Source organism: Anastrepha obliqua, chromosome 1 (genome assembly GCF_027943255.1).
Source record: "Anastrepha obliqua isolate idAnaObli1 chromosome 1, idAnaObli1_1.0, whole genome shotgun sequence".
NCBI lineage: Eukaryota > Metazoa > Arthropoda > Insecta > Diptera > Tephritidae > Anastrepha > Anastrepha obliqua.
In genome coordinates, this window is record NC_072892.1 from 122251803 (window position 1) to 122266539 (window position 14737).

General features: G+C 39.2%; 1 protein-coding gene across 5 annotated transcripts in view; it reads left to right on the plus strand.

The window, feature by feature from the left end:
* LOC129235935 (peripheral plasma membrane protein CASK) overlaps window positions 1–14737 on the plus strand; it is a 115601-nt gene that overhangs the window by 40539 nt on the left and 60325 nt on the right. For 4 of the 5 annotated variants that reach the window (XM_054870021.1, XM_054870023.1, XM_054870022.1 and 1 more), the window contains exon 2: window positions 1064–3272. The exons of the other annotated variant lie outside the window; for it this stretch is intronic. In XM_054870021.1, the coding sequence (XP_054725996.1) occupies window positions 2829–3272 (444 nt within the window). In that variant the 5' untranslated portion in view covers window positions 1064–2828. The remainder of the gene's footprint in view (window positions 1–1063; window positions 3273–14737) is intronic. 5 annotated transcript variants of the gene reach the window in all.

Sequence of the window (14737 nt, forward strand, 5' to 3'; positions counted from 1 at the left end):
TCTTTAAACTGCAGAATACTGCTCGTGTTTTTCAAGCAGAAGTCTTTGCGATTCTGCAGTCATGCAACACACCTAGGGAGCAAGGGAGATATTAATATTAAAATTTTAAAGCTGCGAATAACACCTAACGACGCCATGGTGCAGATCCAAACTAGTCAATTCCTGTATGGAGGGGATCAAATCTCTTTGGTGTGCAGGTAACATTTCCTTGATATGGTTTCCAGGAAGTGGAAACATAGAGGAAAATGAAATTGGTGATGAACTTGCTAGGAAGGGGACTGAATTGGTCTTACAGACCTCTTACCCAGTTATCGGCATCTGTCTGACTGGTTTTAAAGGGGGAATTGCACAACTTATTTCTCAGGAAAGCGTAGAAAAGATGAAGCTCCAATTCTGTATGTGCTATTTGGAAAACCCTTTGGCCCCAGTACAATAGAAGGAGGGCTCAGAAAGTCCTGGAGCCTCTACGCTATTCAATTTCCAACTTCGGTGTTTTAATAGTGGAATTCGCCGTCTCCACCTATCATTTCTGTTTTAAAAGAGGTTTTTTTAAACATAACCTACATAAGATGGAGATGTGGGGCTACTTTAAAGTTCTTTATTATTTAGATTTTTTAGTAGAAAGCGCACCAGAACGAACAGTCGTACTGCATTTGTATATAAATACAAGAAATTGGTTTAATTGCGATGGTTTCTGGGCAGTTATTTTAAATTTATTTGTTTATTTCTAGTTTCCGAACTTTGGTCAGCTCTTTATAATTTATTTGTTTATTTCTAGTTTAGATTCGAATTTAGCGTAGCGTTAGTTGCTTTGTATGGATTTTTGCTAACTTCTTGTTCGCTTTGCTTTCCTCTCAAGTCGGCCTGATATATTGTTTTTTTTTTCGAATAATTTGGTTAGTATTATGCAATTCTGTTCTATACATAAATGTTTTTTTTTCGTTTTTTTTGGTTTTTTTTTTGTTGGAAGTTTGCTTTCTTTCGCTTTGATTTCGAAATCGCAAAAATTCTGTAAAAACTTAGACAAGGACTAATTTAATTTTCGTTTTTGCATTTCTTACAGAACACGCATGCTTACAAGATTTATTTGTACGAAAATTTAAAATTTAAAATAAAAAAAAAGTAAAAAATTAAATAAATTAATTAACCAATAAATACATCAATAAACTGTTGAAACTAAACAAGAAAGGTCTAATAAGAACACGTGATGCAAATAATCTTTAAAGCAAAACTCTAAATCAGACAACTAAAAGCATATTTTAAACCAAAATATATTAAAAAGGTAGCGCACAAATCCGATATCAATTACTAAAATAAAGCCCAAAACGAAAAACACATACAATAAGAAAAATTGAATAAGTTGAAGGAAACATGTACTTTGTACGGTGATAAAAAAATCTATACTCGTAAAATGAAACAAGCAACACACATTCCCAAAGCTATCTAAAAATAAGCAGAAACAAAATTCCTATAAAGGACGACTGTATAGGTAAAGCGTGCCAAAGCTGATATACCCGATATACCCAGTACTCGCTTATCGGTTTGTGTAGATATTCATTCGTATTCATGAATGGCGTTCGTTTGGAACCAATAGTGCTCCTTTCAATTGTTGTATTATTAGGCGTAGTTATTGTTGTTATTGATTGACATACACATACATATATACACATCTAAAATAACTGAATGCAAAAAGCGTAAATATAAATTTATACATTCATACATACATACTCGTACACGTTACGTTAAGATTAGTGACCAATAATAAGAAATCACATTCGGCTGACTGACGACGACGACGCCGACGACCATAAAAACCATAGCAAGGCTGGTGGCCACACATTGGCAACAATAGAGAATACATCTGCAAAAGAAAGTGGGTTGATTCGTGTGCGAAATTGAGTGTTGAACGTTGAGCCACGTTTTTCGTTGTATTTCTGTGATTCGCAACCAACTAAACATATAAAAAGTAGAAGGCGGAAGAAAAGCAGTTAAGTAAAATAAAATTAAGGACATCCAAAAGGAGATTACGCTAATCCATTGGTGATGATGTTGACGTGCATAACGCCTATCTGGAGCAACAGTGTAACCGCCCTCGAACAGCTGCCATCCTTCCGAGCACGAAACGAACAACAACAGGAACAGCAGCAGCTACGACCCACGCCACAGCAATAGCAACAGGAGTTCGTGTTACTATCAATTATTGGAGCGCAGCACTTTTCAAGCCGCAACCTCTGCACCAAGTGGCAAGGCGGCAAGGCGGCCACAATCGTTTAGCATTGACGGTTGATAGGTTATTCACAACGATAACTTACGTGAGGCGTTGGTTAAGGCGAAAAAGTGAACGTTGTTGTCGGTAGTTGTGAAGGCGGCGGCAGTGTGATAGTTGAATCGGCTGCGGCACCTTAAAGTGTGCAACGACGTGACGTGATAAGTTCGTGTGCTGTGCTTGTACGAACGAATTTGCCGTTAGTTGGAACTAAATAAACATTTACTCGAGGCAATCATCTCCACCGCCACCGCACAGACTACAATGCTCTGGTAGCCAAGATAGTTTTGCCGTGGATCACTATTGCGGCAGTAGCGGTGATACACCACACGCAGTGAATAGTGTTCTTGGAGTTGGAGGGGCTGGATTTGGTGGCGCAAGCGTTATTGGTAGTGGAGTCGGCGGTGGTTGTAGTCAATGCTCATCATCGGCGGCAGTGGCAGCGGCGTCGGCCGCAGCTGCAGCGTCAGCAGCGGGGACAGCATCGTGCGGTGGCGGTGGCAGCGGAATTGGAATCAGCGGCGCAAGCACAGTTGGAGGCGGCGGTTATTGCAGCGGCACGATGTGTCATCATGGATCCGGTGGTGCCGGCATGCCGATGGGCGTGCCACCACCACCACAACCGCCACAATCGATGATGTCCGGTGGCGGCGGCGTCGGTGGCATCGGCGATGGGCGCACAACACTAATGCATAGCAGCAGCAGCTTACTGGGCTCACATATATCGCTTGGCGGCCTGAGCGTTGGCGTTGGTTGTGATACAATCATACCGGGTCCCAGTCATTGTCGCAGTCTCAGCGGTCTAAGCAGTTTGAGTATCGGACCGCCAGCACCACCAGTGCCGCCTCCACCACTCTTCAATCCTTGTAGTTCAAATAGTTTTAATTCAATACAATCGATGCAGGGACCACCAGGGTCCTCACGCTGGGGACCGCGTACATCATGCCCAATTCATAGTCCATTTCGAGTGCGGGCGCCCAACGGTTCGATATGCTCTGGACATCAGGTAATTTCACAGCTCATTGGTTGTTGTTGTTGTTGTTTGTTAAGAAATATTAGTATTTACGAAAGCGACATACCCACAAATGTGCCCCTATATAGATACATATGTACCCATGTAGGTATATATGTATACGTAAGTGTGTCTGCATGTGTGCGTACTTTGGTTGAGGTGAACCTGTTTGATATTCGAGTATGATAGCAGCGGTTACACCGGAGGGAAACCGAGGTGCCAAAAGAAATTCGAGTCAGTTAAATGCGTGCTTTTGTGTGATTTATTTGAGTGAATGCGTGTGTGGGTACGGATGTGCTGCAGATACAAATAAGCACACAGAAACACACTCACACATCCATGTATGTATATATTTACCATACACGTGCACGCATGCACTTAGCCACATACAAACGTTTGTAATGCTCTTACATGCCTCAAATGTGTAAATATGTTAAGTTAAACACTTGCGTTGTGTTCGGTTGAGTTGCTTTAGTAGTTGAATATATCAAATACGCCAGTAAATAATGAAACAAAGAAACCAACATCTAGGCAAATACCTACGTACGTTTGCTTCAATTTTTTTGTGTGAGGAAAGCAGATTCTTGCCATTACCACTAACCACTTAACATAAACCAAATGCCATATATCAAACACCATAAAAGTATGTACATAAATAGTATAGAGACGTATGCCACGTACCAAGCACCGCCCACATGTCAGCTATGGTGATAAGGCATGCGGGCTGTGGCAGAAGAAAGGTGAATATTATTACATACATATCTACATGTGTATGCTACGTGTGGTCCTTTTTATTTATTAAGAATGTGTCGAATTACTTGGTAATTGATAAAATATTTGCTCTTTGGTACAGCGCCTCAAGTAAGTTACCTTTCAAATGATTTCCGTATGCATTTATAAAATTTCATACACATATTTTTGTTTTTGAAATTCGTAATAATAAAATATTTTGCTACATCAATTCGGTTCATGCCGCCTAACAGATGACCGCAGCGTCTACCAGGTGTACTTAGTGCTGCAAGTTAAGTTCGTCATGAATAATGAAATTGTAATACTTTTTAATGAAGCTAGTTTTATTTAATATTAATATTAGTATTAAATATAATAATAATTCATATAACAAAAAAAATGAAAATTTTCATTCGAAATGGTCACCATTTGCTTTTGCACAAGACTTCAAACGATTAGGCCGTTCAGCTATTCCAACACGCACGGTTTCCATGGATATTGACGTCGCTGCTCGAACTAAAGATTGTTGGAGACTCTCCCAATTTCTGTGAGGTCTTCGACAGGCCATATTCTCAACTCTTACCCCAAACTGTAGTCTAATGGATTCGGGTGTGGACTTCCAGGCGGCCCAGGAATATAATTTTTTGCCACTGCTGGGTGGTTTTTGCTTTATGGGCTGGAGCGGGATCTTGCTGGAAGATCCAACGCTCTCCTTTGAAGAGAGTACTGCTCAACTGCTTCACTACGCCTACTAAGGCATCCTTCTGGTACACTTTTGCCCCAGTCTTGACCTCATTTTCGCAGAAATGAAGAGATGTAAAGCCTTTACAAGACACTCCCCACCAAACCATTACGGAGGCTGAACCCTTGAAACAACATTTTTTGCATCTTTAGAAGTTTTAGCCTAGATTTTGTCGTTCAGCTTTTTAAAAACTTGATAAACAGTCAAAATTTTATCATCTGTGAAAAGAATATTTTTATGGCCGTTTATCGCATGCCACCGAAGAAGCTGCTTGCATCTGTCGAGTCTAATTTTGTTCAAGCATGTTGTCAAAATATTATCAATTGAGCGGAGGAAGCTTTTCATGTGGAGATCATCTCTAGTTAGTCTTGAGATGGATCTGGTCGATACATTCATTTCCCTGGACATGATTTTCTGCTTTCTAAGGGAATTTCTGCGACTTCTTTCTCGAACGGCTTTTATGGCTGCGCTGGTTCCAACCACGCGAGGACGAACACTTCTTTTTCTGTCTGTCATTTCAGACATTTAGGAAAAACGGTAAACAAACATTCTTGAAATATTAAGATTTTTCAGCCATTCGTAAATCTCACCTGTACTTTTACCACACTTTTGTAATGCAATCGCTGCAACGCCATTTCCTTAGCTTCCCACTCCATTCTTAATAAGTTATGGTAAGACTGAGTAGATTTTTGACATAACAGCAGTTCAGCCTCAAAATGTTACAATCTACGTCGTCAGTTAGACTGCTTAGTTACACTGATAACGACATTAAGGATCATTAAGGCCCATAAACTCTCTGTTCTCGAATAAGGCTCGGAAAGGCGAATACAAACCTGGATGATCTACATTTGGGGAATTTTCCACTATGGTAACAAATGAATGGACGCCATGGATGCCGCGTGGGTTTGCGTGTGGCCACTATTCGCATTGACCCATGTTAGGTAAGTAGGTCTGGTGGCTGCCAATATGACACACTTAGTTCTGTCGTAAGTCCTTTGTTATACCACTGGAACTTCTTCCTTACACTAAGAGATCTCTTTTAAACCATCCTGTGGTTTTTATGAATGAGCTTAATTTCGTTCGTTTAAAGTGCACTATATCTGTCTTCATAGCCTGCTACATAGCTAATCCTTCACACTCACAAAGGAGGTGTGTAATAATTTCCTCCTCTTCTGTATTATAGCAACTTCTACAATAATCGTGGTATGGAGCTCCTAGCCTTCTTGGGTTGAGTTTTAACAGTCATTTTGAACCACCACTGTTGAGTTTCGGCCATGCCAATTGGCTTAATTCGCATGTTCTTAGGTTTTGCCATTTTGAATTTACTAGTCTAATAGGTTCCCTATCTATCAGTAATTTGAAAGTGGCTATGGGCATGGGTATCAACACTTAATCCGATTGAATAGTTTGGGTTGTACCCTTTCTGGCAAGTTCATCTAATATGTCTATGACCTGGCATCCAAATGAGATTTACATTGAAATACTGGGATAAGTCATTCAAGAGTTTATAACATTCTATGACTGTTTTCGACTCTAGCACTTTTTATTGCTGTCTGAATAAATGACGACTTTCCTGAACTCTTGTATTTATCGCTGTAAGCCCTTTCTTAATAGCAGTGGCTTCCGCTTGAAAAACACTACACTGATCGGATAGGCGACATGATTGCTTTATTTCCAGTTTTGCGGAGTATACCTTGATTTTAGATTTAATGCATCTGTGGGTGTAGGTCTAAGGGCTTCCACAAATACAAAAACTGGCTATACTCTGTAGATCCATGCCCTTTTTGATATACCCTCTATCCAAATTTGGCCATTGTATCAGTACGTCGTAAGTTAAGATTGGTCTTACTATTGCTGTGTAAAGCCAATGAACAATGAAATGGGAAAGTCCCCAGGCTGATCCGTTTAATGTTTTACATGAGTGAAGAGCTATAGTGGCTTTTCTTACTCTGTCTTTCACACTTGACTTCCATTTGAGTATCCCCTCTAGTATTAATTTCAAGTAGCGGCATTCCTCAATAATCTAGAGAACTATGCCACTTTGTTACACAGGAACTACTTCGGGAAAATTTTGGTTCCTAATAAATGGAATTCAGTTTTGTTTGGGTTGACGTTTAGTCCGTTTGCTTTCGATAAATTTCGAAGCGAATTTAATAGTCCTTGCATATTTTCACATGGCATATTGGGAAATTTTCCTCATACTGCAATAGCAACATCATCCACGTAGGCTACGATGTGGGCTCCGCTCTCCCCCGGTCCTTTTCGCAAAACATTTATTGCCAGCACTAAAAGAAGAGGAGAGAGCACACCGCCTGTAGGTGTTTCTCTGCTATTTTTTTCGCCTCTTTGAAGCTCCAAGAGTTGCTATAACAAATCTGTTCATTAGCATGTCTTTGATGAATTCAACCAGAGCCTCGAAAAACCCCAAATCAGTCAGTGCCTCTAATATGGCTTCCGGTAGGATGTTGAAAACGCTCTCAATATCAACGAAAAGTTACTAGTGTGTATGTATTTATTCTTATAGATTGACCCATGTTAACATGAATTATTGATTGAATGAAAATGAAGTTTGCACTGCGTCCTCACTGTCGTTTGTGCTCTCTACTCATCGCAGTACCTCATTCAAACCCAGTTCTCTTAATAAACCTAAGATGGAGTTGCGTTGGGCTGAGCGTATGTGCCTGTCCTCCAGCCGCTATCGGCCGAGATAATTTATCCTTCCTAGCCGCTATGGATATGGCTGAACCTCCTTTGAATATAATTCAATTTTCCTTTACTAAAACCTTACCCAGTCATATTGAACCCAGTGTCCCTGGGCTGATTGCTGAATGGTTCCAGCATCTTGGTAGCAATTGTAGTACAGGTGTGCATCGCTCCCCGCAAACACATACTAAGGGCTGAAGCAATGTCGAAAAATCGTTCCTCGATATCATCTTTTGCGTTTCACATAAAGTAGCAGTGACATTGAATTTCCAATAAAATTGTTCACGAAATCTTTTTCTGCATAGATTCAAATACCAATTAACCATAATCTAAATTATATTTCGTGATAACAAATAATATATATAACAGAGGAACTTAAGTTGTGGTACTAATTTTTAATGTCAATACCTGCCGAGAAGGAAAGGGATTAAAAAAAACATAATTTTTCAGTTTTTGCAAAGTTCGTCAATCAAAAAGTTCCTGTTTGCAATTTTGTTAGAATGTAAGTCTATCGAGCATAAATTTAAATATTCGTCACATTCTTAAAAAGTCCACATGTTGTATATGTATGTGTCTATGTAAACACTTCCTTTTTTGTGTTTTTTTAAATATGTAGTGTATATGTACACATGCACATATATACATATGTGTATTGGCGACAAACAAATCCTTTTGAGTAGGTATGTAAAACTTAATATTGGTACGTGGTATACGTGCCCGCCTTGTACGAAGATAGTTTATACGATGTTTACACACTTCACTCTGATGCCTTTTTATCCTACACTTTCAACATCTGCTTTTCTTTGTTTCTCTTTCTCATTTCTTTCAGGTAAGCAAATAAAAAGAAAACCACGTACATCACCGCATTGCTATCAACTCAGTGCTACGTTCTAAACTAACAGAGCAGCAGGGGCAGCTCTCAAAATGTGTCAACGACATGTAAGATTATTTTCGCTGTAGAACGAACCACTCATCTACTAAACTAACTGGAAAAAGTGTCCCATCGCTTCATATAGTCTCGCTGTCACATCAAACATTTCTCACACCTTCGCACAAGACATCTACTCACATATAATATATGTACATACATGCATATATGTGTATGTATGTGTAGTATAACACGTCGCTGCAAAGGCTCATTGCGAGCCATTTTCATTTTTAAACAACATTCCCAGAACCACATAAAACCCGGCGTTAAGTTATCACATTGACAAAGATTACCCAGAGAAACCGAGTGGCCACATTTGTAGCCACCAATGCCACAACCACCCCGCTGTACGTGAGTATCATAGGGTAGTAGTGGTGCGCGAGTGTGTTGTGCCACAGATTTCCGAATTAGAAAGACTTGAATTCACATGATTGCCTGTCATCATTGCAGATAATTATATAGAACTATTTGTATGTATGTACGTGCATACATGTAAATACACGTACATATAAATATGAACAAGCTGTATGTTACACATACATACATATGTATACGGGCAAGTAAGTATGCTTGTATTTGTATGTTATTCAAAGTTCGTATATGAGAGGTCGTGGTTGCTGCCGCTTCCGCCGATGGGACGTCAGATTTTGCCGCCATTATAGCAGTCAGTTCCTTTCAATAGCATCGTTGTCTCATCATCTTTATAGGTTCATACATATATAGCATAAAAACCTAGAATGCACATACGTACAATGACATTGTATTTTTAGAGGTTTTTACACATAGTTGACTAACTTAATACAATACATGATTTACCACTGTCAATTTCTAAATCATTAATATGTCAAAAGAACAACTTTTAGCCTTAGATTTGTGTGAACTTTTGGGTCTAACTGATCTTAGCGTTGATGTTATCGTTCATCTCTGTGACATTCGACCGCAAATTGAATGTAACTAATGCAATTAGCTACAATTTTTCCACTACATTGTTTTACCTACAACTTTTGGCTTGATTTATAACGGATTTCCAGAAATGAAGCAAGTGGTGGCTGTGTCTGTTGCCTGTTTGCTTGTTTTTCATGGCGATTCACATATCGTTATAAAATTAATTGTACTTAATTGTATGAGACATATGTATGTGTTTGTGTATGAATATGTAGTTCTTCAGCTAATATTTCTCTTATAGTTAGCAGGAAAAGAGTTACATGATTAATAGTAAGCGTAATGGTGTGGCGCCCATGCATGCATTTCCTGAATTTAATCACCATTTTATAGTGTGCTTTTAGGCGTTGTCTTACTAATGCAGATAAAGCGCAGAATAAGTCGACGAGCAGGTTTTTCCGTACAGAAATAAACTTATAGTGCTTTCTTCTCTTGAAAAAACGTTGCCACCTCATTTTTTATTTATTTATTTATTTATTAAGCCAACGAATGTACTCGATTTTTATAGGCTAGGTGAACATATTTTAAGGTTAATAGGCATTAAAAAATAAGGAAGTGCAATGAAACTATTAGAATAATTATTCAAAAATTTCAATAAGCAATATTTTGCAAATGAAAAATTTATTTCAACAAATTTAGAGATTTTATTAAACCCAATTAAGGCTCTAGTAAAGAAGCATTTCGAGCACAAAGAGATTTTGAGAGACCCACATAGAAGAACTCCGAACGACGAAGAGCTCTGGCAAGAGTATTAAAGGAAATCCTCACAAGAAGCATCGGACAGTCAAAAAAGACTGAAAGACAAAGATACAATTATTCTTCTGTTATGCAATGATTTTAAGTTAATCAATAAGCATCGACAATAAATATGTGTCGACGTTAAGAAAATGTTGTCATAAGCCCGGTGAAAATGTTTCGTATTTCTTATGAGTACAGAAGAAGAAAAATTCAACACTTCTCCCCATTGTAAATAGGTTAGAAACTAAACATTATAAAATATCTCTCGCCTAAGTAATCGTTTATTCATCCGAACACACTCGTCAATGTTGTTAGAGCTTCGCTGCTTTCCAAAATCGGCTATGGGCTCGCCATCTATGTCAGTTGCTCAACCTGCTATGTGCACCATGCCACTGTGCAATACGGCGCAGTCTCAGGGTATTTCCAACCTCGCCAATCAAGATCATACTTATTGAATTTGGTCTGTCTGTTGAATGTATTCACCACAGAATTATCGATTCTACGCGTAAAATTTTTGCTTAAGGGGTTGGGAGTACCAACCTAATATTTAGCAGAACCATCACAGGTACCATAAGAAAAAAACAGTGCGTGTAGCGTTGCACACATAACAGAAGTGAAACTTTCAAGGCAGACAAATAAAGAGCGAGAGACCCGAGAGAGAATGAGAGAGAGAGAAAGAATATATATCTAAATAAATTCACCACATTTGCAGAGAATACAAATAGACAAATTTTACAAGAAACGGAGAAGGGTCGACCGGTGTAGGTAAACGCCGGACGCAAACCGTGGCAACAACGCCGTTTATCACCCGCACAAACGCAGTGATTCCAGGACCGCAGCAATGGCACAAATTATCGCAAGGCAATACCAATAAATCCGACGCCGGAATGGATAGCACTTTATAGAACGCACGAGCCCTAGCCAGGAAACGGAAATAACCGCCAAAAAGTAGGCACCAAAAATATATTTCCTACAATTTTGCACCAGCAAACAAACGCCAAAAAGTAGGCAGTGTTATTTCTCACTAGAAACTAGCAACCACAAGGAAAAACTCAGGAAAAATAGCCTAAAGTGTATCTAAGATATATATAAGGTATAGTCTCTCTCTCCTTTTCCTCTACGTTATATCTTTTTTCTCTCTCGCGCAACGAAAATGCCCAAAACGTTGCATGGCCTTGAAGGTTTACTCTCCATTCTCGTTCATCAATCGACGCCTAAGAAGTTTCACTTCAAAAAAAAAAAAAATTGCTCAAAACTGCACCCTGGCTGAAATTATTTTATCATAAATTGTTGATTTTGCCCAAACAAAATATTTCAAACGCAGTTTTGCCGAACTGGAGCCTATCTACGCGAACAGTGGATGGAAGTTATTGTTTACGGTCCCTCGATTCCACCTCATTTGCCATTGTCACTGCTACAGGAGAAGAAATTTTCAGCTGGTTCCTCTCTTCAATGTGTTCTGTCTTTACAGCTGAAGCGTCAACAATCCTTCACTCTAAAAAGATAAAAGAAAAGTTCCTCATTATCATCAGTAAAGCGAACTATGTGCCGTAACACGAGTATTATCTGTATATACAAGGTGGCACAAAATGAATACGCCTATCTGAAGGAGGGATGCCAAGAATCCCGAAATTCGTCGGTGGGCGGCCACGACCAAATTCATTGCACCAGTTCATTTGTGGCCCAAATAATTTCACGAAATTGTTTACAGTTTAATTCCATTTTTCAGATATGTATGTATTTTTAAAGCCACTTTAAAGAATACTATGAGGCGGCACGCACATTTAAATGTTCTGAGTGCGTTTATGATATTTTCAAATTTTCCATTAGAAACGTTAGATTGCGCCTGACATAAAAGAAAATAATAAAAGAAGTAAATATAAGGTGGGCCATGTAAAATTTGCTTTTTGAATCGGCTATAAAAAAAACTAATCAATATTTTTTCAAACTTTTTTTTTATTCTGAAGATTGAACATTGTCATTTATGAATAAAAAATAATATCGTTCAAATGACTGCCACGACTGGCTTTACAGTAGGCCATTCGATCAACCCAATTTTTAAGCACATTTTCGATTGTTTGGGCTCCAATTTCATGAATGGCAACTTCGATTTCGGCCGCCGTAGCCGAATGGGTTGGTGCGTGATTACCATTCGGAATTCACAGTGAGGTCGTTGGTTCGAATCTCGGTGAAATCAAAATTAATAAAAACATTTTTCTAATAGCGGTCGCCCCTCGGCAGGCAATGGCAAACCTCTGAGTGTATTTCTGCCATGAAAAAGCTCCTCATAAAAATATCTGCCGTTCGGAGTCGGCTTGAAACTGTAGGTCCCTCCATTTGTGGAACAACATCAAGACGCACACCACAAATAGGAGGAGGAGCTCGGCCAAACACCTAACAGAAGTGTACGCGCCAATTATTTATTTATTTTTTTTTTAACTTCGATTTCGTATTTTAAAGCATTAATCGTCTCTGTGTGGTTCGCATAGCATTTGTCTTTAACGGCTCTCCACAAAAATTAGTCCAACGGGCTTAAATCACAGCTCCGAGGCGGCCAATTGATATCGGAATTTCGGCTGATTATTCGGTTTTCAAAAACGGTAGCCAATAGTTCGAGTGTAACTTTGGCAGTGTGACAAGTTGCACCGTCATGTTGAAACCGAATGTCGTCCATGTCATCCTCTTCAATTTTTGGAAACAAAACCTCGTTGAGCATGTCACGGTAACGCTCGCCATTTACTGTAACCGCGGCTCCTCGCTCAGACCAAAAACCGCACCAAACAGTGACTCGTTGTGGATGCATTTGCTTCTCTACAGTAACGTGTGGATTTTCTGAGCCCCAAATCCGACAATTTTGCTTATTGACGTAGCCACCGATGTGAAAATGAGCTTCATCAGAAAAGAAGAAGAAGACTCACCACTTTGGAAATAGGTTCTCAATATTTCCCAATTTTGTTTAAGCGTATAGCGTCCCATTTCGTAAATGCCAAACCTTTAAGTAAATTATGAATACATTTGACATTTCATTTGTGTTACCAAAAGCAAACGCTATATGGCCCACCTTGTATTTGAAAATCAGCTAATTGATATTCATAAGTGGTAATATCAAGCTTGGCGGCCGCCGTAACCGAATGGGCTTGTCGTGTCTGCCATTCAGTAGTGCCCGGATTCGAAGTTCTGGGTATAAAATACCAAATGAAGTTTTTTTAACTGTGGCCGCCCATCGGCAGGTAACTGCAAACCCCCGAGTGTATTTCTGCCATGAAAAAGGTTCTTCAGCCGTTCGGAGGCAACATAAAACATTAAGACGCATGACATAAATTGGAAGAAAGAGCCTGGCCAAACAACCAACAAAGCATGTAAACCTTGTGGAACGAAAGAGCGCTTATTCCGATTCCACTGTCTATCTGAGGAACTGATTTTCACGGCTTGATAGTTTTTTAATGGATGAGATATTATGCCGGGGGGTTTACGAACCCTCTTCAGATATGTGAAATGTTTATGAATCTTTTTCGGACGTTTGTTAATTGTCAATGGCATCATAACCATCTGGAAGGGCTCAGATTGTAGACAAACACGTTTAATGGCTCTGCACTTACTGCAGACGGCACTCGCATTAAACTAAGGTAGCACTACCCCAAGAAGTCAACATTTTCTACCTTTACTACAATGTCGGTTCCAATGGCAGGCATGGAGACTGGCAGTTTTATGCGCTCTAAATATTGCCTATGAGCTTTTCTCAAGTTGACTAACGACACAGTAGAACAAGTGACGCATGAAAAATAGCATATTTACATACCTAAATGCATCAACATACTTATAGTTCTACGTTGTTGTTGTTTGTTGGCTAATCCTTCATTGTGAAAATTGTTTAATTAAGCTATCGCATTTTGAGGGCAATTTTGCTGTGTAACAGATTTGTTGTAAACCTTTAGGCCTGTCTGACTTTTCTTCGCAGCTCACATCTATGGGCCAAGGACACTTCTATACACATACGTGTATGCATATGTATGTATGTATGTGCATATGTATATGTATATATATATAATCTATGAAGTAGTGAAAAGTAGCTCATTTCAGAACATTTGTGCTGGCACACATATCCTATCTGAGTGAAAGAGTTAAAGTGGCAAGAAATAACACACTTTCATATACCTACGCATATGTAGGTATGTGTGTGCCTAAGTATAAACGCATAAAAAGTTAATGCCTTGGAACGAGCTCCAGAAGTTGAACATAAACAAAAGCAATATGCCCGACGACATCGCCACTGTCAGTCACAATAGCAGCTACCACAGCATTAAAAAGAAGCAATGATTGACGGAGCCGTCGTCAGTGCTGACATCGGTGACTAAGCTGGCAGCAACGGCAATAGCAACAGCAGTAACATCAGCAGTAGGGGTGTACTTTTGTGTATGGAACTATTTATTTTTTGAATAGCAAATCACTATGTGTTTTTAGATATTTTGCTTTTTGCAAGCTGAAGATGTGCTCAGCACAAACTGGAGTTAAAACCAAAAATTCTTTTGTGGATATATTCAGCCACCATAATACTAATTCTAATGAATGCTAAGTAATGCAGCTTGAACACAAAATACCATTAGGTCGAAGTGTAAACCTCATTCATTCAAGTAATGGAGCTTGTCCAGCGTTCAGGTGTTACAGACATCCCAAGAT